At 36.9% G+C, this 25,307-nt stretch overlaps 1 protein-coding gene across 1 annotated transcript; it reads right to left on the bottom strand.

Annotated features, from left to right (window-relative positions):
- Positions 1-768: 768 nt before the first annotated feature.
- On the bottom strand, positions 769-24,065 carry ZC3H15 (zinc finger CCCH-type containing 15). The gene is made up of 10 exons (XM_059055236.2): positions 23,808-24,065; positions 15,723-15,824; positions 11,453-11,564; positions 10,644-10,796; positions 10,103-10,194; positions 8,508-8,690; positions 7,001-7,147; positions 6,734-6,835; positions 5,845-5,968; positions 769-3,509 (listed from the first exon to the last, which is right to left on the bottom strand). Exons 1-10 carry the CDS (start codon positions 23,880-23,882, stop codon positions 3,319-3,321), a joined length of 1,281 nt encoding a protein of 426 aa, XP_058911219.1. The 5' UTR covers positions 23,883-24,065; the 3' UTR covers positions 769-3,318.
- Positions 24,066-25,307: the final 1,242 nt, after the last annotated feature.

Raw genomic sequence — 25,307 nt, 5'->3', positions numbered from 1 at the left:
GAACTTAATATATAGAGTGAGGAGTAGCCTGCAGCTTGTGATCCTGAAAGTTCTTTATACGAAGTTCAATACCCAGAATACGAATGGAACTCATTCAATAATACTATTAATTATCTGTATTAACTTCTGTCACAAACTCCCTCTGTGTATTTTGTGTGTTAAAACCTGAGGATGGATGCAATGCTTTTTTAATGATCTGCTATACCTAAATGTGTGATCCTGCAGCTTCATTTTTATCACATTCTAAATCAATGATCAGAATGGACTAATTCAAATATTAAAAATATATGGTACAACAATTACACAATTTGGTATCAGTCCATCCATGGTGGGCCTACAGTATTATGGAATCGTTTGTGTAAAAATAAATTAAAATTCATAATTTAATTATTTTGCATTAGAAATATTTTGGCAAACAAGGGATCATTATAGGTTTTAACTGTTCTTGAGTACAGGATAAAAGAGTGTAGGGGTAATGTATCTCCTAGATGTTAACGAGAAAATAAAAAGTTCTTATGTTTTGGAAAATGGTCTCATTTACAAATTATATGGAAATAGGTGCAAAGCCATAGTTCTCCTCCTGTAGAAGGTTTACATTGTAAGTTTCTAAATTTCTAAATCACAAATCTTTAAAAATGAAGCTAAGTCATCACATAATTAAAATTAGATTACAGAGACCTACTATGTTTACAATGGAAATTATATAAAAGAGCAATGTGTAAGAAAAAACTATTTAAAGTTATGTGTAAATGAGTTTGGAAAACAAGAGCCAATTTCAGATTTATTGTACTAAGACAAGATAACTGCACAGTAAACAATATTAGGCATACCTCGGAGATATTGCAGGTTCAGTTCCAGACCACCACAGTAAAGTGCATATTGCAATAAAGTGAGTCACACAAATTTTCTGGCTTCCCAGTACATATAGAAGTTTATACTATAGTCTATTAAGTATGCAATAGTATTACATCTAAAAAAACATTAAAAAACAGCATTAATTTAAAAATAACTGTTGGAAAAATGGCGTTGATATACTTGCTTGATGCAGGGATGCCACAGATCTTTGTTAAAACTGTGATATCCACATTTTATTGTACTTCGCTGAGCAAGTCTATCGGTGCCGTTTTCCAACAGCATTTGCTGACTTTGTCTCTGTGTCACACTTTGGTAATTCTTACAACATTGCAAACTTTTCATTATAATATTTGTTTTAGTGATATTTGATCTTTGATATTAATGCAGTGATGTCCTGAAGGCTGAGATGATAGTTAGCATTTTTTAGCTATAGCTTTAAATTAGGGAATGTACATTGTTTTTTGGACATAATGCTATTACACACTTAATAGACTTCAGTATAGTGTAAATATAACTTTTATACGCACCAGGAAATCAAAAAAATTCGTGTACTTGCTTTATTGAAATACTTTGCTGTACTCTGGTGGTCTGAATCAAACCCTCAATATCTCTGAGGTATGCCTGTATACGTTACTTTAGAAGCAAATTTAATTTTGCATTTTGATTTTTTCAGATTTAAATGCTTTTTGGTATTCTGAGCATACATTGTTTTTTCTAATGAAAGACACTTACAGGCTAGATAAAGGCTGTCCAAAATTTAAATTGTGGGTTTTAAAAATTACTTCCACAATGTAGCATTTTCCTTTTAACTCACTGATTAAAGACAATTTGGTTTTCAAAATCACATGCTTACTGTAAGGTAGTAATACTTTAAACTGAAAATGTTTCATTATTAAATAAAGCGTAAGTAACGTTTAAAACTTTTTAATAAAAAGAATGAAACAAATCTTTTGTAGGAAGTATTTAAGTATACTTCCACTGTAGATGGGAAACTTGGCTCATGATATTCTACATTTTTTAAATGGTCAATTATGGTATAGTACTGAACAGCCAGGAACTCAATTTCTTTACCAACTTTGATGTTATCATTTGACAAGATTTACAGTCATGTTTTCTTAGGTTTTACAATTCAGAAGCACTTTAACTTCTCTATGCAGATTTAGAAACTAAGGTTCAGAGATTTAAAAATCATATAATTTATCTGAGGCAGAAATTAATTAGGTCTCAGGTCACCTGACCTTTTAGTGCTATTTTCTTAAAATCCATTTATATTTGCAAATAACAAAAGAAGCACTGTATTTATATTTGAAAATATACTTATATAAAAATGATAAAAGGTATAACTAGTATTAAATATGTTACTGGCAAATTATGTCCATTTTAAATGTATCACCCTAATTTTTCAGGGGATCTCAATGTCAAAGGCCCCCAGCCCAGTTTTCTTGTGGATTTGTTTACACTCTCTCAAACAGAATAATCAAAACTTTATCAGGTACTATTGTAACACCATAGATCTCCACAATGATACTTTAGTAGTATTTGGTTCAACTGTAGGTGATACTTAATTAGGTTGATGATCCTCAATTCAGTAATTACCCTTTCATATAACAATCACCTATGGTCTCTTTCTGAGGCTAAGTATTGGTGTTACTAAGCTCATAGTAGGGCTATCAGCACTCTACACGGTCCTATAATCAATATTAAGAGACCCCTTTAAGTGTCTGTGTCTTCTGTGATAGTTAACTCTAACAGATATTTAGTTAAAATTCTCAAGCTAGAAATGTTAAGAAAACTTTCATAGAAAAACCTTAAAAAAAAAAAAAAGGCCCATACTTGGATTTTAATGTATCACGGTTTTTATTTACAACTTCATTGGCAAAAAAAAAAAAAAAAAAAAAGGAATAGTTTAAAACAGTTTAACACAGGGCACTGCAGCTGATCCTGGCAGATTAATGAAGTTTTTTAAATGTCCATCTAATTGTCCAAAGATATACAATACTGAATCTGCATATGCAGTTTCCTTTATGAAGTACAGGCCCATATCTCAGGCAGTCTTTTAAACATATAAATACAAAGGAAAAAAAAATCACTCATTAAAAACTGCATTAAATGAAGGGTAATTTAAATTTATGTTGTCCTTGTAATAACGCATGCCCAGTGAAAATCAAAAGCTGGAAAAGCAGTTACACTTCCTACTTGAGTGGACAGTTACAACAATCAATCATTTTCTGCAATGACCATTATACTTTTAATTTATCATGAACTACTCTGAACTTACTATGAGATGTAGCCAAAGTCAGAAGACAAGATGTAGGGAGAATATCCCTTTTTTGGAGAGTAAGCCCTCCAGAATCAGCATGGGAAACAAACATCCTGTTGAAGAATTCTAGGTGGAAAAAAATTAATGTAGTCAATTTCAACTCATGCTGAGCTGGCTTAATTTTTTCATTGACTTCTTTGGTGTCATTCTTCTAAATCAAGTGTGTTTAATTCTTCTTCTAGTTCATCCAAATCTTCCCCAGTAAAAAGATTTTCATCAACAGGAACAGCATCGATGACTCCATTTTCCTGTCCCTCCCCTTCGTTGTCCTCTTCCAAATCACTTCTTTCACCATTTTCAGCCCTACCTCCAGAAGCTTCACTTAATTTGTTTTCTAAAAATAAAAATTGAAATCAGTAAGGCCTAGAAAAAGAAAATACTAGTCCATTAGCAAGACAGTCACAGACTGATATACTTCTTTTCCTTTTTCCATCAAAGCCTTCCCTAAGATTACTCCAACAAGAACTGCTCTTTTTCTGAGCTTATTTGTATCAATTATCTATACCTACTATAAAATATCTTTCACTGTAGACATCTGACTGCTTAACGATTCATACATTTGAGGGCAAGATTTATCTTAAACAACCTTGTGTTCTCTACATGACCCAACAATTAGGTTTGTAAACTGTCAACTTCCACATATTTTGTTTGAATAAATGATTATGGAATTTAAAACAAACCATTTATGATATAAGCAGCTACTTAGCTTTTGGTTTTACAAATAGTTAAGTCACACTAGTTGTAATGTTATAAATGAGTGTGAATGAAGAAATATTTCATCTTGTCACCAAACTGTGGGAAAAGAAAAAAACCCCTGGGGCTATGGAGCTACTTTTCCTTTCAGGCTATAATTATATGACTGAGAAAACAAAATGCTGCCTTTTCTTGTTCAATGACATCAATATTGAACACACAGAATTTTTAATAGCCTAATTTAAAGTTATTTCAAACATCTCTGATGACAAATTCTTAGGAATTATAACCTCTGAGGTACTTGCAATTGTGCCTATTGTCACCAAAGCTCTACTTCTCAAAGGAGCAAATCAGCCTGCAGATTGGCATTAAGACAATAGTCCAACAGCATATGCAAATCTCAGGAGAACAGGCCAGTTTTTCAAGTTATAACTTTTATTCCTTTATTGTAAAAACAAGGTTTAGCTTTTTTTAAAAAATAAATTTATTTATTTATTTATGGCTGTGTTGGGTCTTTGTTTCTGTGCGAGGGCTTTCTCTAGTTGCAGCGAGCAGAGGCCACTCTTCATCGCGGTGCGCGGGCCTCTCACTGTCACGGCCTCTCTTGCTGCAGAGCACAGGCTCCAGACGCACAGGCTCAATAGCTGTGGCTCACGGGCCCAGTTGCTCCCTGGCATGTGGGATCTTCCCAGACCAGGACTCGAACCCGTGTCCCCTGCACTGGCAGGCAGATTCTCAATGACTGCACCACCAGGGAAGCCCCAAGGTTTAGCTTTTTTCCCCTCAACTTCTGCCTTGATCAGTAGTCTACCTTTTTCTCTCACAGCAACCATGCCGAACTTTTATGTTCTTCAAATCCTCACTCAAGGCACAATTAAATATAAATTGTATCAGCAATCCTTACTTCCAAATACACCTAGCCAGCATGTCTTCCATTCTCACTCTTAACTGAACTCATTATTTATACTTCCAGATCTTGCTTCTATACCTAATACTGTTTCATTTTTAATTTTTCATTCTTTCCCAGATCCTTTTTCTCTGGCCAACATATATATTTAGATTTCCCATATCCTAAAAGGCCCTTCTCATGACCATGTCTCCCTCTCAAAGTTCTTAAGAGTGAGTGATCTGTAGCCATTTTTTTCTCCTCATTCCTCATACCATTGCAGTCCCAATGAAAACTGTGTACCCTATTCCTATAACTCCTTCCCTAATCACAATTAAGGAATTATTTCTAATTCTCATCTTACTTAATCTTCCTGAAATTCTTCTTAATTTTTCTCTGTCCTTCTCAGTGTCTTTCCCAAGCTTTTTCTCTTTTGACTACTCTAAAACATTGATGTTTTCTGCAGTCTGTTCTAGAATGTTTTCATTATACGTATTGTGCCTGGGTGTGTTCATTCACTTTCAGCTACCAATGTAGATGACTTTCAAACCTTTTCCTCCTGGTAATGTCTACAAAGTATCCTAGACAATGCCACTTTTTTTTTTTTCTTTTTGCGGTACACGGGCCTCTCACTGTTGTGGCCTCTCCCATTGTGGAGCACAGGCTCCGGACACACAGGCTCAGTGGCCATGGTTCACAGGCCAAGCCACTCTGCGGCATATGGGATCTTCCCGGACCAGGGCACGAACCCATGTATACCACATTGGCAGGCGGACTCAACCACTGCGCTACCAGGGAAGCCCAACGCCACTTTTGATAACCAAAATATCTCATACTCATGAGGTCCTGAACTGAACTCATTAGCTACATCTCCAAACTCATTTTGTCCCCTTCTAGTTTGTTAATGGCTTCAATATCCAACCAGCCACCCATGTCCACAGCCTCCACTACTACTTTTATATACGGCCAAATCACATGTTTATATGTTACCAGTCTGATACCTGCAGGCATCTAAGTTTGCCAAGCCTGGCCTAACCCCCTTTATACAGTTTCTGAATTCTTAGAATTACACAAAAGTCAGCATACTTACCATCTTTTTCTGAAGTATATGTGCTGAATCTTTCAAGACTGGCTACAGTAATACCTGTCTCATCTACATCTCTTGGGATGTACAGGCTTAAATCTATGTCATTTATGCTCACTGAATCATCAACCTTTAAAAACACATAGAAAAGAAAGTGTTACTAATAAGAATAGTTTTCATAAATTACTTGCCCTTTACCTCTGACATTTATCTTAATGAAATAAAAGTATTAATAATGCCAAATGAAAACAAATGACTATTGCCAAAATTCACTTCTTTTTCTAAACTTCTTGAAAAAAGAATAGCAATGCCATACTTGAAGCTTCTTCCTCTGACATATTTTTACATATAGAGTATATTTCCATCTTTCAACTCAGAGGCAGAAGTCAGAATTTTATGATAACCATATGAAAAACGCAAAGCTATTTGCTAATACTAAGTCTCTGTATCACCAAATAATTCTGCTGCTGTCTCCTGCTACCTTCTCTGTACTTTTTAGCGTCTGTCTCATGATTTTTTTTTTAGTATAAAATATTAAACGAAAACTTTTTTTCCCTTTTTTCTTTTAGAGGGAGAATAAAACATATTTTACAGCTAATACACATAAGCATTTAACTATATATTAGGCACTGCCCTAAGTTCTATAGAGAACTGTAAATAAACATAAACTTATAAACTCATTTAATTCTCACAAGTACTCTGTGATGTAGGGATTATCATTATGTCCGTATTACAGATGGGGGTGGAGGCCTAGCGTGTACTAATTTCCCAGGTTAGAGTCAGGACTTGAACCAAGGCCCCAAAGTTGGTACTCTTAACTATACTGTTCTACTGTCACTCTCTACTGTTTCTCTCACTCAACATGAGAAGATGAGGTGACACAGTTTCCTCTTACCTCATCACCACCTGTTCCCTGGGTATAACGGGTATCATCTGCTTCCTCATCATCATCATCAACCAGTTCAGGACGAAATTCAAACACCTCACGACCACTGATCTATTCAAATACACACATATATGAACTCAGGACAAAATTCAAACATTTCTTGGCCACTGATTTTAGACATACACATAATTAAATACGAATAAAATCTTGCATAATACAGAAATTATAAAATGAAAGAAAGAATAGAGAATCTATTTCGGTGAGTTTGGGACATACCACTAATGCTTTCCCTGCTTTGAAGTCTGCTTTCCTTCTTTCTATATCTTGCTCAAGTTTATCAATCTTTTCTTGTCTTTTTCTTTTCTTCCATGCAAGAAAAGATTCTAGAGTGATTTTGGTAACATTTGGACCTAGGGCAGAACGCTGCAAAGATAAAAAAGTTAATTTTCTCCCCCTAAAGTCATCTATGATACTATGATCTAACAGTTCTCTCTTCAATTAAGCCCTTGCCTATGACTGTTACGAAGACATTATATTTAGAATAAACTGATTTATTTTCACTTTACATGGCAAGGAGCAAAATGCATGTCCAGAGATACAAACATTTCTAAACATTATAAAACATATTATCCTGAGCTAGATATCTTTTCAAAATTGAAGATGAGTAAAACTTGTCATGAGAAATAGTTTTAAAATAAGTCAATTGCTGAAAACAATAAATACGAAAAGCACCATGACAATATCCAAGTTTCATTTGTGATCCTCAAGAGATGAGAAAAAAAACTAAGCAAAAGGCACCATCTGCTTTCCTCAGGGCCAATAATCAAGTAATAAATATACAGAAAAATAATACTTGCTGAACATCTGCCAGGTATTCAATGTTAAATACTTCATACACATATGCTAACACATCCATCTCCACAAATAAGCAAACAGAGGGTGACGGAAAATTTACCAAAGGTTATTAGCTAATATGTGGCAGAACTAGGATACAAATAGTAATCTCAAATATATCTGACTCCAAAGTCTACATTTTCTATCACAGTATACTGCCTATGTGAGACACCAAACAGTACGTCCTTTTAAGAACAAATGTATATAATCTCAACATTAAACATGTACACATTTAGATTACCCAAGACAAGGCAAAATGGATACAGTTTGAAGCATACAACCCTAAATCTAGTATTTCCAATAATCTCAACATTTTTCATGTCAAGGCCAGGAGGCTTATCTGCTAACTCAGTAACCCTATCTGCTAGCTCAAGAATAAACTCTTGTGCTGAGCCAGAGATGAGCAGCTGAAGAGGCTTTGAGTCCAGGAATGATGATAAAACATATAGTTGAAAAACTGCAGTGGAGTTGTCTGCTTCCACACGTTAAAAACTACTAAATAATTAGTAAAATGGCAAAAAAATAAAGACACCAAGGAAAATATCTAAAACGTCAAGTTCAAACACTCTGAATACTGACTAAGCATTTTCACAAACTGATATACCAGTATATCAATCTTATGGAAATAGTTTATTTGATAAGCCAGCAGCTCGTACTTAAAAAATTATTTCATAATCCTAAAATTAATGTCATGCTTGGCTAATGATTATGGCTAGGCTTACATTTTAGACATACAAGAATAATCAAATAAAAAGTAAGGCAGATTCGAGAAAAATTCATATTTCTTTCCCTTTCATAACAACATGCTATTGCCCCCAAGTGGTAAATGTTAGAATTTCACAATAAATACTGCTGTAGTGTTTTACGGTAGGAAAAAGATACTAGTTACCTCTCTTTCAATTAGATCTTCTAATGAAATTTCATCTTCTTTCTCTTCTTTCTTTTTATCTTTTTTCAAGACGAACCCAGGAGGAAGTGCATGACGATACATGCAAATATCACCCCCTCCAGGGCATACCCAAAACCAGCCATATTTGTTGTTTTCAATAGCTTCAAGGAAATGCTTGCACACCTATAGAGACAATATTATTCACAAGCAGTGGCTCAGTGTGGTCCATTTCCAAGGTAAATGCTTAGGTATATGGAACAAGTACACTCAATTCACATCTTTTTTAGGCGAACCACTTATGTACAGAGCACCTTGCGTGCAGAAATGTAAATATAAATTAATCTTAAAATACTTAATACAATGGTAAATTCCATTTAGAGAGGATCTGTATAAAATTTCTATTTTTGACATTGCTCTAAATTGAATCATACAAAAAGGATTTGCTGCCATTTAGGCTTTGTAAATGTAATCCAAAAGTCTGTTTTTCAAATATGAGAAAATAAAAATGGTTACAAAAAAATAAAACCAATAACTTTGTTTTGATTTGATCTTTCCTAAAAACTAAGCACATGCAGTAAAGATACTAACACTATTTGAATTACCTGAAATTATAGGCAATTTCTTACATCTAGAAAGGAGCAAAGCACAAAATAAACACAAAGGACAGTGACCCTGTAAAACATGAATGGGTGCAAGATGCAACTGTACTGAAGCCTGAGGTAACATGCTTTACAAACAAGAAGGAAAAATTAACTAATAAGCATCATTTTTTTCCTGAAAAACTACAACAGAAGTAGGTAAAAACAATATTTAGAATTTTTCTAACACAGCAAGGTTTTGCATGGTAACTATACTACAGAATAAATATGTGGACATGAATGTAGGGTCTGAGAAATAAAAAGGCACCAATTTTTTTTTTTTTTTTTTTTTTTTTTGTGGTATGCGGGCCTCACTGTTGTGGCCTCTCCCTTGCGGAGCACAGGCTCCGGACGCGCAGGCTCAGCGGCCATGGCTCACGGGCCCAGCCGCTCCGCGGCATGTGGGATCTTCCCAGACCGGGGCACGAACCCGTGTCCCCTGCATCGGCAGGCGGATTCTCAACCACTGCGCCACCAGGGAAGCCCTAGGCACCAATTTTTAAAAGTACATTTCCTAGAATACCAGAACCATTATCTACCAAAAATTCATTTTGCAATTCATATGCAACAATATTCTCACCCTTGTGATTAATGTCTCCCTACCATTAAAACAGAATAATATGTTATGAATTAAGCGGGTTAATTTAATAGTTCTACCTCCATTCATTTTGCACAAAAAAATAAAGAATTCTACATGTTTGAGAAAGTAAAACCACCTCAGAAAACGGCATCTGAAGGACTTCAGTCACATGGTTTTCAAGTCACTTTTAAACAAGAAACAAATTTTGTATAACTTACACCTGCAAATTCCAAAAACAAAGCTTGGTTCACCTAATCTTTATGAAAAGAGGCAATAACTTAAAGAATAATCCAGGAGAAAACAGCAGCAAATACCTTGCCACTTAATTCTCCCTAATGATTAACACCACAGCAACTCAATTCAAGAAAAGGACATACTATTTGAGTTTTTGGTTTTTTCTTTTCCGCCTCACCGTGCTTCTTGTTCACTACTTCTTCCAGTTTTTTCTCATCCCAATTATCCATAGTATCTAAATAAAAAGAGACATGGAGACTAAATACTGTAATTTTATCTACTGTCCCCAAAACACATTGCATATATCCTTACACAGGAAAGCTCTATTTTAAGACTCACGACCAAACACATTTCCTTTAAAACACTAAAGGTAGGAATAACACTGTTGTGAGATTATCCACTAAAATCTAAGTACTTTAGGCAAATGAGAAAGTAGTACTGGAAGAAAGGGTAAGAGACAAATACAAAATAATCCACTGGTTTTTAAACATCTTCATTTACTTAATCAAAGGGCATAATATGGTAAATTCAAATTTTATGAAAAAAAAACACAAACAACTATTCTTTAGGACGAAGAGTCATATTAAGACTGAAATAGTCTTCAAGCTATTAAATATCTTAGTGACAACAAACCAAAAGTAATATACATTTACTTTTAAGAGAATATCTTTAAAAAAAAAATACCTTTTTCAAGCTCTTCATCTCTTGCATCAATGTAAACACTTCGCTTTTCACATTTTCTCTCCAGAGTCAAGTCATGAGAGAACTTACACTTATCTCCTTTAGTACACTGTCCTTGCTTGAAGAATGCACATACCACGGATTTGGGATCCGCACCTATGTCAAATAGCATATGGTATTTGTACTATAATCTGCCAGATCACAAAGTAGAGCTTCTATCTGAGATATAATTACTTTTGGTTAACTTGTTATTTTCTATTACTGGTGCGAGAGGAAATGCCATATGTAAGTGAACAGTAAGACATTTCTTTTAAGTTCTTTCTATAGCATTTTATATCTATTTTTGTTTCCTTTTTTCTTACCAAAAAGAAAGACAGCAGGGGTGGGAAACCAAGCAAACACACAGGTTATTCTATCATCACTTGTCTAGTTGGAGTCAATGAGGCAGGAGGCAAAAGAGAAATATAAATGCAGGTACACTGCCAACAGTTCGGGATTTACAGTTTTTACAACCATAGGTTTGCCTTGCCCACTACCAAAGACTGGATATTATAAATCAACTAGTAGACTACCCCAAATCCTTAATTTTCCTTTAAGTGAGGGGCTAATGGCTGGATGTAACAGTTGTACAACATAGCTATGCACATGTATAAAGGAACCGTAAGAAAGTCATTGACAAAGTTAATTTTGACAAAGGGAGTATTATTTTCATAGCATACACAACTGGCTTATAATCTGAAGAAAACATATTAAGAGTGTTAAAATATGAATTACATTTGATAAAAATAACGTTTCTGAAATTTAAAGTTTACCTTTACTTATTTTTTGAGCAGCAACTACAGGTTTGAACAACTCATTTAGCTCTTGCAATTCTTTCTTCTTGTCATCTTTCTTCAACTTCTTTTCAGCTTCACTTTGTGCTACCTATAATATTTCCAGGTATAAAATGTAAATTTGATTTGATATAATGAATTGTTTTTACTGTATAGTAATATACAATATCACTGACATAAAGACAACTGCATATTACATGTATATAGTTCTTACTTCTTAATATCAGTGTTACAATGGCCTTCCAGTATATATTAAATGGTGTGGTTAAACTATTAAATGAAATTGCTAAATTTTGTAGCAGCTGACTTTTATTAAAAAAAAACCTATAAATGGTACCATGCCAAGTTAAAAGCATATTCAAAAGCTTATAGCAATAGTATTTATTAAGCATATGCTACATGCCCAGCATTTTTAGCAAATGGTTCTCACCTGGGAATTTCTTTGGTGACAACAACCCAGAAACAAGTAGGTGCATTTTGAAGATTAGAGATACAGACATCCTGAAATGCACAGTCCCACACAATAAAGAATTGTACCAACCCAAATACCTGTAAGTACCCTTGTGGAAAAACACTGGGCTAGGTCAATGGGGGAGAGCAAACAAAACAAAACAAACATGACATATGACATAATTCCAGGCACACAATTTACATACCTAATATGATTAGAGGATTCATCCAAACATTTATATGTCAGGTCCTATGTTAGATGACAGGGAATATAAAGATGAAAAGACAAAGATGCTTATTTAAAGAAGCTCGGAATCTAGTGGGAAGACAGACATGTCAACAACTATAATATAATACATGGTGCTCTGGGAACAAAGAATGCCAATATGCCTAAGAAAATTAGACTGAGCTAATACTTTATGGATGAATTCTTTTGATGGGCAAGAAACGCAGAGAGTGGCAGTCAATGCAAAGATATGAAAAAGGTATGAGAGACATCAATGAGAAATTTGGACTGTATCAACAGGTGATAGGATAAGACTCAAGAGTTTAAAGTAAGCCAGTGATACAATCAGCTTGTGTTTTATAAAGATCACAACTTTGTGAAGGGTGGACTAGAAGGAGCCCAAGAATGAAGGCAATGAAAATTAGGAAGCTAATGAAATTGCTGTAAGAAGAAAGCACAAGAGCTTTAATTTAAATAGGCATTAGTAGCAAGGATGGAGGAAAGGGGAAGGAGAGCTCTTAAGGAGGTAGAACTGTTAGGACTAAGTGACTGGACATGAAGTATAAGGGAGAAGGAGGAGTCTAGGATTATCATTTGCATGGTTAGTGCTGTTAAACAAGACAGGGAATATAGGAGGAACAGGTTTCAGGGGAGGAGGTGGGGATGAGCTCAGTTTTAGACATAATGAGTATGAGATGCTTATAGGGTATCTAGGTAGAGCTATTTAGAAGGCAGCTGGACATGGATCTTGATTCCCGGAGAGAACATCTGCTTTGAGATAAAGATTTTAGAAACAGCTGCTAACAAATAAGTAAACTTTGGGTGTGTATGAGATTACACAAGGACAGCATAAAAAAGTGGTAAGAACAAAGAACAGTTCCCTGAAGAATACCAATATTAAACAAGCCAAGAGAACCTAAAAAGCCCGTTAAAGGAACAAAGAAACGTCAAAGAAACAGAAATCCAGGACAAAGATGTATTAAAGGAAGAGGAAATTTTAGGCCAAATACTATAATAGGGTTAAAGACATTCTAAATCCTGACTTTGACCATGTGGGTCGGATGTGTTTAAACAGAAAAATGGGAAAAGTTTTCTAAAAAGAAAAATTTAAGTCACTTTATTTTTAATAAAAAGTATTATTCTTTGCTCATTAGCCCCATCTCAGACATTTGTGGAGCCCCAAGCAAGAGTTCAGTGGATGCCTACAAATCATTTTTGTAAATATTTATAAATTAGAAATCAAACTAATGTTAAATAAAGTATGGTTTGTACCAAGTATGGTTTGTACCCCTACTTGACAAACATACATTGTGACCTGGAAGGACAGTTTCAAATTTAAAACACTTAGGTTCCATGGAGTTCCACACTGGAGCATGGCAGTAAAGTGAAAGTCAACCCCTGGCTCCTCCTCTTCCCACCCTGAGTTTCATCTCACCACATTTGTGCAGGGAGAAAGAAGGTGCAGTGGAGAACATGGAATGGATCAAGGCTCTGTCCACACTCCTAGCACATATCCTCCCTTTGACTACTTCAGGCATATTGGCAGTGTAGTATACCCTAAGATGGACTTGGGGTAACTGACCTTTGCAGGCCCTGAGCTGGTGTGGGGAGAAGTACATCTGGAGGAGACACAGAGTAGGGTCATCCTCGGCATCACAGGGTTTAGGGTGAGGCATCTCTTGCTTGGCTCCAACAGTAAGACTGCTGCTCAATGTTAAGTATGGTGGTTAGATACCTCAAGTTCACAGATAAAAGGTCAGGTACCCAAGAAATTATCAAAAATATATTACTAAATGTACTATCAAGCCTAACAACCACAACACATTTTAAGGCTTTCTCAGGTCTATAAAATTTGAATACCAGTCAATATACTTCCCACTAAAAGAAAAAACGGGGAGGGGGAACATGTTTGAAATGAATTCTTATAGTATGCCAGATGATTTACATTATCTTCTCTTTTAGTTAAACCATAGAAACCCTACAAGGGTAACTGCCCTTACACTACACTACAAATTAAAGACCAGTGTCACTAAATAATTTAAGATCATGTAACAAATAAGATAGGGGGATGCATACTCAAGTTGATCTGATTCCAAGGCCTGAGCATGCATTTTTATGAAACCAAGCTATTAAGTCAGCAGTGTGGAAGATCAAGCTTTTGGCTTTAGAGTCAAACTGTGTAAGAGAAAAAAAAATGTTGAAAAAAAGTGTTGAAAAAAGTACTTTTTAAAATAGAAGTCCATGTCTATAAAATCCTAAACTCAATAAAGTGAAAGATCTACATAAAATGAAGAATTGAGAATACAGAGATTTGAAGAAAATGGAGCTAATTTTTTTGAATGATAAAATAATAAAAACTGATAAATGATAAAATAATTTCAAAATTCATATGGAAAAATAAATACCTAAAAACAGCCAGGAAAAACAGAAAAGGAGTCACATCTTGGGGGGGAAGGACTTGCCTTAATACCTAACAGAATATGTTACTAGGTCACTATAATCAAAATCAATGTGATACTGGTTTAGGGAAAGACAATAAACAGAAAAGAAAAGAAAACAGAATCCAGAAATAGATCTGAACATATATGAGACTTTAATATATGTCAATATGGGTATTTCAATTCAGTGAGATGAACGATGCTGGTATAAGTGGCTATTCATTTGAAAAGAAATAAACTTAGTATCATACAAAATAAATTTATATGATAAAATTACAGACTGTGCAAATAAAATAATTAGAAAAAAATCGAGGAAAAACACACATAATCTTGTGGCAGGGGAGACCTTTTAGCCATATAAAAGAAAAACTAGACATATCTGACAATACAAAAACTAAAAACTGTTGTACAACAAAATGTAACAGAAACATCACAAATTATCTATAATGTAGACAGAAGATGTTTCTCATAAATTGACAATAAAAAGACAAATAACCAAAGGATGTGAATAGACAAGTCAGAGAAGTACAAACCAAAATAGCCAACAAGCTTATGAAAAGGTACTCAAACTCACTAGGAGTAAGGGAAAGAAAGTAAAAATGAGGTATCACTTTATACATAATCAGATTGGAAAACATTAAAAAGAGCTTTAGTACCTATAACTCACGTACTGCAAATGAAAATCTGAAGTATTACAACCTCTATGGAGAATGATCAGGCAAATTTATTAAAAACTAGAAATCCATTTCCCTTTATTTAGAAATGTGTCACCAGACAATTTATGCTACAGAAATAAAAGCACAAATGCATGTAAAAACATATGTATAAGGATATTTCTTGTACAATTGTTCGTAACGTCAGAAAGCTGGAAACAAAATGATTACTTATAGTGGAATGGATGGATACTGTACATCCACATCACAGAATAGTATGCAGCCATCAAAATAAATTTGAACTATATCAAAATGGTTTGGAGGAATATCTAAAAGGTATTGCTGAGCAACAAAGGCAAGATGCAGGAACCTTCATAGAGTAGGATTCCATTTTGAACACAATTACAGTATCAAACATTTTTATCTGCAACGATGCTGTACTACATCCATATGAAGAAAATGAAGAAATTTAAGTTATTTACCTGACGTGGATTTTGTTGACCAAATTTAACTTGATGAGTGACAGCCTTGATAAACTTCTGTTGCTTTGCTCCTTTCTTATTCTTTAGACCAAAAGTTTTGTCCTAAATGAGAAAAATTGAGATTTCTTAGCAACTTATAATTATCTATTTTTTCAGTCACGTCTAAAAATCATTCTTTCATTTACGTATTGGTAAGAAAATTCTTTCTTCATGCTATACACAGACATGTAAAACACTACAATGATAAGTCTAGGCAACATATGACCTCAAAACATCACCCAGGATTCTTTAGGATTCAATACATACTTATAACTATCGTCAATAAACTTGTTAGCCTATAATGCTTTTTCTCAATTGTGTTTTTAGAATATCAGTATTACAGGATGTGCAGAGTTGTTACACTAGGATAATTAGTTCAACAGTCAAATAAGTTTAGGAAAATGCTTATTTAACAGGTTTTTTTTTTTTTTAAACAGGGTTTTTAATTCTCAAGCACAAGATATGTGAGAGCCTTTACCAGAGTGGCTACAATAGGCAGCAATCCCAAATCTTATTTTACCTCAGAAAGCATTTTTCTCAGAGTATCCTGAGGGATTATGCACTACTGAACACATTTTAGGGAATACTGCATAAGAAGATACATTAAGTTCTGGATTGTTTTTTTTGGGTAATAGAGCTATCCACTCAAAACAATTAAATTTATAGAAATCAAACTACTAAAGTATATACACTACTAGTTGTTGCTAAAAAGGAAAATTAAAATTAAAGTATTAAAATTGAAGTATTCCTAACTAAAAAGCAACAATCTAAATTTGGAATATTATTAAATAGTAATTTGGGCAAGTTATTAATACAACAGCAGCTATCACTTATGGAATGCTCATTATGTGCAAGGCACTAACGCTGGTCTTTGACTACTTATTCATATTTAGTAAGTATACAGTACAAAAACATTTTGAAAGCATTGCACAACTGTGTGTGTGTTTGGGGGCTACAGTAGGTTGAATAGGGTCCCTCCCCCCAAATCATGTCTACCCGGACCTCAGAATGTGACTTTATTTGGAAACAGGTCTTTGTAGCTGTAATAAATTAAGATGAAGTCACACTGGATTACAGTGGGCCCTAAATCCAATGACTGGTATCTCTATAAGAAGAGGAAAGGTCACACACATATATAGAGAGAAGGCAATGTGAAGAATGAGGCAAAGAGCTTAGAGTGATACAGCTACCAGCCAAGGAATGCCAAGCACTGCCAGAAGCCACCAGAAACCAGGAAAAGGCAAGAAAAGATTCTTCCCTAGAGTCTTCAGAGGGAGCACTGCCCTGCCTGCACCTGATTTCAGATTTCTAGCCTCCACATCTGTGAAAGAATAAATTTCTGTTGTTTCAAGTCACCTGGTTTGTGGTAATTTGTTATGGCAGCCCTAAGAAACTAACACAAAAAGCTAGACTGAGTGAGCTTCACTCTAAGGTAAACGGGTGAAAAGGCTGTCAGGAAACTACCAAACACTGGTATCTGAAGCCTTTTTTCCTGTCTTTTCTGTTTCTCTGGAGAAGAATCTTCTAGCTAGGAGAACAATAACCCTGGCTAAAGAACTGGAGAAGTGAGCAGGTGGGAGAAGGTGTCTCTTAGTTTACTACACAGACTCCTTAGTGGCCCTTTTCAGGATCACATTTTAACCATGCTCCCCACATCCTTTGTGCCTAGTTACAGAAGCAGAGAGGCCTCCTGATTTATCCCCTCCACCCCCTTTCTTGCGAGGGGAATAGATAAGAGCTATCAGCTACTTCTATACTTTTAACACCCAGTTTTCAGTCACTCGCCTTCTGCATTACCTAGTACCTCCCACTGTTGAGCTTTTGCAGACTTCTGCAGAGCAAACCCACTTGCTTCTCAATCGCACACTCCTAGGTGGGCCCTCAGGCCCAACTGCTCTGCTCTACTAAGCCAGTTAACCAACTCATCCACCCACTATCAATCTTTGTATGCTGAGGTTCAAAAGTGCAACACCATCTACATATGTCTCATCAGAGAACAGCGTATCTTGGGTTCAACTCATGCCCCACATGTAACTACAGAGGAGAAGCAAACTGAATAAACAAGGCCAAACAGCAAGGTAGATACTGATATATGAAGACTTAGGAATGAAAAAAGTCCTCTAAGGGGATGTGGCCAGCTAGAGAAGAAAGTACTCATGACAACAGCTTCTGGTAGAGGTGTATAAGCTCCAGATTTCAGGAGAAAAAGTTTTTCAGGTTTAATTACACTGCTTTAGCACGTAATTAACCAGTCTAAAGAGAATGAATGAGTTGTGCCTTGGAAGTCTCTAATTAGGTTAGAACTTGGAAACTGTTATTTTTTTCCAGAGATAAGGGACACTTATTTACCTAGTATTCACTAAACATAAACTCCTGAATATATACTTTATTGAATCCTCTTAACAATCATATGATATACTATTATCTCATTCTGTAAATGTGGATACTGAAACTCAGAAATGTTCAACAATTGTTTTGAAGTAACATTGCTAATAAGGGGCAGGCTGTACAATGTAATGATTCAAGAGTATAAACTCTGGAGTCAGACTGGCCAAATTCTAATCCCAAACAGAACTGGGCAAATTACCTTGTCAGTTTTCTTATTTGTAAAGTGGGTCTCACTTTAACCTCTTAGGATTACTACAAAGAGGTGGAACACAGTGGTTAACATCAAGGACTCTGGAGCCAGAATCCTGACTCTGCCACTTGCCGGCTTAATAACCTTGGGCAAGTTATTTAACCTGTTTCTGTTTCCTCAACTGCAAAAAGGTACTTATCTCAGTGAGAGAATTAAAGGAGCTGTGTAAATTTATCACTTGTAGATGGCTTGTTTCTTTTCCTTCCTTTCCCCAAAACACTGAGAACTGTGTCTGGCCCAGGTATATTTGACCCCAAGCAGAGTCCTTGTTCTTTCCACCATTAATAACTACTTCCCAGAGAAACTAGTTAGGTTATTGGGTCGGTTGGTACACAAAGTTTTCTGAATATTACACTGTGGACCTGGGATACTAACAGTACCTCTTGAAAATAGGATAGTTTGAAATTCGGAATACTTCCAAAAGGCTTCCTTTTCCTTTTTCTTGAGTTCAGGACAGACCTTACCTAAAGATTAACCTGGATATAGGGTCTGGGGATATGAGATGGGAAGACTGGAGGTTATACTCAACCCCAAATCATGGTTAAAACAAAACTAGGGAAACAGTGGTCCTCATTAGATTAATAAGGTCCCAAAGGTTAAGTGATAAGGAAGGAAAGTGTGTGTTTCAGACTTGGGAAATTAAATACAAAGGAGTGTAGAGAACAGGCAGTAATTCTAAGAAAAGGATGACTCCCAGAGGTTCCAAAAGCCTTAACACTCAGTGAACTCCAGACTTCACTTAAAACTGAGTTTCTCCCCTTCCACTCTTCAGTAATCCTGCTTCTTTTACAGGACAGCCTCCACTCCTTAAATAAGATAGACTGAATAAAGGAAGGGGGCAGGAGTGCAGGTAAATAATGAATAGTATTCCAAGATAACTGGAGTCCTCCTTTTGGGACACTAGTATAAACAAAGACCAGCACTGTTTTACCTCATTAATTTTTTCCCCAAATGCACTCCAGTATACTTTTGTTGTCTACCCATGCAATGGATATTCTGAAGCCGGTTAATATAGTTTCAAGTAATCAACAGTTGACCTTAGCTGAAGTTTTTCACTGGCAATGAGAATCATCTCTTTCTCCATCCTTTACATACTTGGATCCTATCCCTATAGGTCTCCACTACTACTTCCTTGCTGCTACAAGGGCTTAGCTGGACATCCTTTATTTGCTTGCCCTAAACCCAGATTATCCCTCCCTTTCCATTAACAAACCTTCCATTTCCCAAAGCTGACTTCAGTTTATTAAATTTTATCCAAAGAAAGCAAATAGTGCATGCCATTTGAGACAACGGTGTGAATGTTTAACAGAACCATAACCCTTTTTGATATACTCATTTCAGAAAGAAAATACTTATAAATGCAACTGAATTCATGAAATTTTGGGGAGTTTAAACAGGGAAAGAAAAAAATGAAGGCACCATAAGGAATTTATGTCAAGTGATAGAAAGTAAGTACTGCATAAACAGTACAGTTCAGTCTATTTCCCCTAACTAGTGCTTTTTATATTAATAAATTAACAACTGCCATTAATTAAACATATACCATATGTCAGGTACTTTATATGTCATCTCATTTAACCCACTGCTCTGTAATATAGGAATTAGCTCCATTTTGCTAATGAGAAACTGAGGTTCAGATAGGTCATGCAACACCTACAACTACAGAATTTGAAGTATGTATGTATTTATTCATTCATTCATTTATTTATGGCTGTGTTGGGTCTTTATTGCCGGGCACGGACTTTCTCTAGTTGTGGCGAGCAGGAGCTACTCTTTGGTGTGGTGCGCAGGTTTCTCATTGCAGTGGCTTCTCTTGTTGCAGAGCACGGGCTCTAGGCGCGTGGGCTTCATTCAGTAGTTGTGGTACTCAGGCTCAGTAGTTGTGGCTCGCGGGCTCTAAAGCACAGGCTCAGTAGTTGTGGCACACGGGCTTAGTTACTCCGTGGCATGTGGGATCTTCCTGGACCAGGGCTTGAACCCGTGTCCCCTGCATTGGCAGGCGGATTCTTAACCGCTGCCACGCCAGGGAAGCCTCCGAAATTTGAAATTTTAATGTGAAATATGGGACTCAAATGCAGGTCTACCTTGCCCCAAGCCAGTGTTTCTTTCATTAAATTATGCTGTCTCTCATGCCTCTTTTTACTTCCTTTACTTAGAGTTCTCAAAAGCTACGTGTTGCTGTTGTTCTTCTATAGTGAGTACCTATTGTGGTGGCAGTGGAAGCAACAGAGGTACAGAAGATGGGACAGGCAAGTAGTGCAACCACTTATTTTAAAATCTCTTCAAAAGTACTGCTTAAAAAGCGTATGTTCTACTTAAGTGTCAATTTTTGGTAAACTTAGAATTTCGGGTCATAGTCCTATAAAAACCTTCCAAAATTAACCAGACTCTTAAATAAGTATTAGCCTTTTACAGGTCAAAATATAGACTATAAAGCAATATTATTTTCCACAAATATTATGGTTATAGAGATAAACAACCAGTATGAACCAGGTTCAAATTACGTTCAAGTCTGTTGCAGAATATATTTTACATCACGAAAACCAGAACTACAATATGACCCAACAATTCCACTCCCGGGTAGATATCACCCCCCCCCAAAAAAACCCCACCAATTTGAAAAGGTGCATGTACCCCAATGTTCATAGCAGTGTTGTTTACAATTGCCAAGATATGGAAGCAATCTAAGTGTCCACCAACAGATGAATGGATAAGGAAGATATGGTGTGTACACACACACACACACACACACACACACACACACACACACACAGAGGAATACTACTCAGCCATAAAAAAGAATGAAATTTTGCCATCTGCAGCAACATGGGTGGACTTAGAGAGCATTATACTAAATTAAGTGAGTCAGATAGAGAAAGACAAACACTTATACGTGGACTCTAAAAAACACAACAAACTAGTGAATATAACACAAAACAAACTACTAGATACCAGTGAAGGAGGGGAATAGACAGGTGGAGAAGTGGGAGGTACAAACTATTGGGTGTATATAGGCTCAAGGATGTATTGTACAACACTGGGAATACAGTCAATATTTTGTAATAACTATAAATGTAAAGTAACCTTTAGAAGTTGTACATAAAACTTAAAAAATTAAACATGTAGAATTCTTAAAAATATATATTTTACTTCATCTTAACTTTTAAAGGCTTTGGTAATAAAAATCCTTTCTAGCATTTAAAATTGTGCAAATGATACAAAAATTGATAAAGTGCTGCTCTGGATGAAATCTGATTGAGGAGGTGGAAGCTAAGCCTGCTATAACTCTCCTCAACCCCTTGCAAGAGCCACTGAGACTTGCTAGGGCTTCAGGTAAGTTTAAAAAAAAAAAGTCACTTATGATATTTAACAAAATGGAATATACTGTTTCCTAACCAGGATGAATAACACAATATTCTCTATAAATCTAGTTTCACAAAAAATGATATAACTTAACCTACAATTTACAATATTGTCGTTCCTCTCTGGTGGTAGCAAAGACCTATGCAGCACACTACCATTTAAAACAAAAAACAAAAAAACCCCCACTCATCATATATGTTAAATGTGAGGAAACAAGGCTTAATTTCACCATTCTGTTAGAATACTTTTGGCTAAAGAATACAGCTATTTTGCAATTTTCTTTGGTGAAGTCTTCACTAATGAAACTAAAGTCCTCTTTACTTTAAAAATAACCTTGTAACAAGATGAATGAATCCATAATATAACTACCATTTTTAGTTGATGGGATACTATAAGTAACTTTCATTTACAATTCCTTAAAACAAAAATAAAGTTATTTAAAAATAGAAACAATCATATATACTTAAAACTTGATAATGCATAAAGTATACTTAAATTGTCATGTAACATTTAATTTCATGTCTATATGGGAGTTTTACTTGGTATCATGGTCTAACAGGTTAATACAACCTCAGTAAATGAAGTTAACAGGTAAAATGTCATCCCTAAAATGCTCCTGGTTTATTTACACAGCACCAAATGCCATCAGATCTCCATCCCCAGAGATCTACCCAAGTGCCAGGAGTCCAGTTGTTCAAAAAGGTATAGCAGACACAGGTGTGAAGGTGACAGTCATTCTGTTTTCAAATCTCTGGTTATGCTATTCATGACAGTTCTAAATAGCACAAACTGGCAATAAGAATACAGGTTCTGCTTCAGTGTTGGAATTTGGCCAAGGCTACTAGAATTCTAAATAAGCATGTTAAACTCAACCAGCAGACTAAAAATTTTGTGAAATTTGACAAAGTTCTGATTAGATTTATATGAAACCCTGGGGGCTTTCAATGCTATTTTTCAAGGCTATAAATACTAAATATTAAAAATAATAATCATTTATAATTAAACATCTCATTTCAAAACCCGCAACACGCATTTTGGTCGTGTTCTAATAAAAAGTTAACTATTCCACAAAAGGCTCTCCATTAATTATTCAGATATACCTCATGCACGAAAACGGTCATGACTTTTCCAATTACTTCAAACGTACACGAGGAACTGTTTATTTTAATTATGAGAAGGATTAATAATAGGAATTGAGGGAAGAAATATCTTGTTGGGGACTACACTATACGTTTATGGAATCTCAAATACGGTCCACTCTCTTAAGGAAACTCATTGATACCAGTCGTTGGACTACAAACATAAAACATTTGAGAAGTCAACAGCGTTCCTCTGCCATTAAAGGGCAACAGGCTCAGTGCACTAAATGAATATGTATAATATATATCAAATCCAGATACCGCATTGTACACAACTAGTGGAAGAGACCTAAACTCTCTTAAAACGTCATTGGATTTAATGTAACTCAGAATCTATGTGACAAGCGCCATGTACGAGACGGTGGGCTACGACATGAAAGAAACCTCCTCTCTTTATGTAACTTTAAACAGTTTAGAGATGGATCGAGAAGGCCACGAAAAAGTAATTTGTTGCCCTGAAAGAAGTAACCACTATTCCTAGGTGACGGGTAAAGAAACAAGGAACACAAAGGCTCGTAATGAGTCGGCCTCCCAGAAAGAGTCTGGTCCGGGGCAGTTCAGCGTAGTTTTTAAAACACAAGCCTAAAAACGTCTTCAATTTCGGTGACTAGCGAAGGACACAACCTGTGTGGGCACTGGGGTAGGGGTCGTTTCGCACGTGACCCGGTGAAGGTTGCCGTGTGGGCGGAGAAGCAAAGGCTGGGTGTGGGGGCGCCAGCGGCGTCACTACAGCGATGAGAGACAGTGAGCGTTATCAGGGGGCTGTAGAAGGGGCTGTAGGCACACAGAACCAAAGGGAGGGGCACGTGGCCCCGGAAGACGCGAACAGGAGCCGGGGAGCCGGGAACCGGGAGACTGCTTTCCTGAGGACTCGCGGCGTGAGTGGGGGAGGGGGTGGGTACTCACTTCGATAATCTTCTCCTTCTTTTTCTGCTCCGCCTTTTTGCTGCCCCCGGCCTGAGCCTGTTTCTTGGGGGGCATTGCGGAGACAGGTGGCACCGGCCAGACTTAAGCGTAGCTGGACTCCCTCAGGGACGCTGGCCCCGCGATAGGAGGAGGAGGGAGACGCGCGCAGCCGTTGCCGCCGCACCACACGGAAAGCTAGTCGGCTCACTCGCTGCCGAAACGCGGTCTTTGCGACAGTTCGGTGCTGCAGAGCATTGTGGGTAGCGAGGAGCACGGAAGGGGAGGTGCGCGTGCGCTTCTTCAGCGGCCGGCCAGGAAGGGGCGGGGACGGGACGTGGGAAAAATGACCGGGCGTCACACGTGATGTTGCTTACGCGCCAGCATTTTCTTGGTTGCGGCAGGCTTTATAATGGTTGGGGCGAGCGGGTTGGAACCCACTGCGCTTGAGTTTTCCCTGCGCATCCTCTTCCGCTGAGGATGTGCGACTCATGCCCATCTTCGCCTCGGGTGGAGGCTTTTCCTGCATGCTGGATTAGTGGTCGCCTGTAGCATCCCCAGCCTGGGTGATCACCGAGCAGCCGCAGAAACTCGGGGATGCTTGGAGGTTCAGGGTACCCAGTTACCTTCTTCTCGTGCCCATGTGGGGCAGGGCCGGCGGCTGGCGAGTGCAGTGTGCTTCAGGTTACTGTGAAGGTTTACGAAGAAGTAAACTTCGAAACTTTCTACATAAGATAATGCCAAAGAATCCCGTGTGTGTGTGTGGGGGGGGGTGTATTTTACTTCATCTGGGATCCTATCCCTGGTTGATGGGTGGACTCCCCTGTCTTTTACTCATTTATTTACTTGTTTATTTTTTATTATTTTTGTAGTTAGTTGTTCATGTCAGAAGACGGAAGGACCCCACCTGCTTCTCTATTCAGTATTATAATCTTTCTGATTCTTTGAGAATCTTCTCCTTTAAGACTTATTGTGGCGGGGCTTCCCTGGTGGCGCAGTGGTTGAGAGTCCGCCTGCCGATGCAGGGGACGACGGGTTCGTGCCCCGGTCCGGGAGGATCCCACGTGCCGCGGAGCGGCTGGGCCTGTGAGCCATGGTCGCTGAGCCTGCGCGTCTGGAGCCGGTGCTCCGCAACGGGAGAGGCCACAGCAGTGAGAGGCCCGCGTACCTCCAAAAAAAAAAAAAAAAGACTTCCCGTGGGGGTGGAATGTATTTGCCTTGTTTCCCTTTTTCGTGCTCCCAAGGATAGCTTTGGACCCTTTGATTTTTGAAGAATTTTATCGGTAATCATTCTTATAAAACTGATGAATTATAAGTAACAAATATGGGGGCATTATAGAGAATCGAGAAACTAAATTATAATAGTGGCCCCAGGTTCATAGGTCTTAACTCCCTTCTACCTGTGACCATTACTTTTGTTTCTGCCCCGCAGTTGTGATCCAGGCAGAGAAAAAAGATCCTGCCTTGCCTTAAGTGGAAAATATACATTTTAAAATATAGTAC

Source organism: Kogia breviceps, chromosome 2 (genome assembly GCF_026419965.1).
Source record: "Kogia breviceps isolate mKogBre1 chromosome 2, mKogBre1 haplotype 1, whole genome shotgun sequence".
NCBI classification, from domain to species: Eukaryota; Metazoa; Chordata; class Mammalia; order Artiodactyla; family Physeteridae; genus Kogia; species Kogia breviceps.
This window is presented reverse-complemented; position numbering and strand designations above follow the sequence as displayed.

What these genes read in the sequence shown, in the direction of transcription:
- ZC3H15 (XM_059055236.2), bottom strand. Translation starts at nt 23,882, where the DNA reads ATGCCCCCCAAGAAACAGGCTCAGGCCGGGGGCAGCAAAAAGGCGGAG. An exon ending in GTCAACAAAATCCACGTCAG is followed by an intron (nt 11,565 to 15,722) that starts GTAAATAACTTA and finishes GAAATATTATAG; the next exon opens with GTAGCACAAAGTGAAGCTGA. An exon ending in TGCTCAAAAAATAAGTAAAG is followed by an intron (nt 10,797 to 11,452) that starts GTAAACTTTAAA and finishes TATTTGACATAG; the next exon opens with GTGCGGATCCCAAATCCGTG.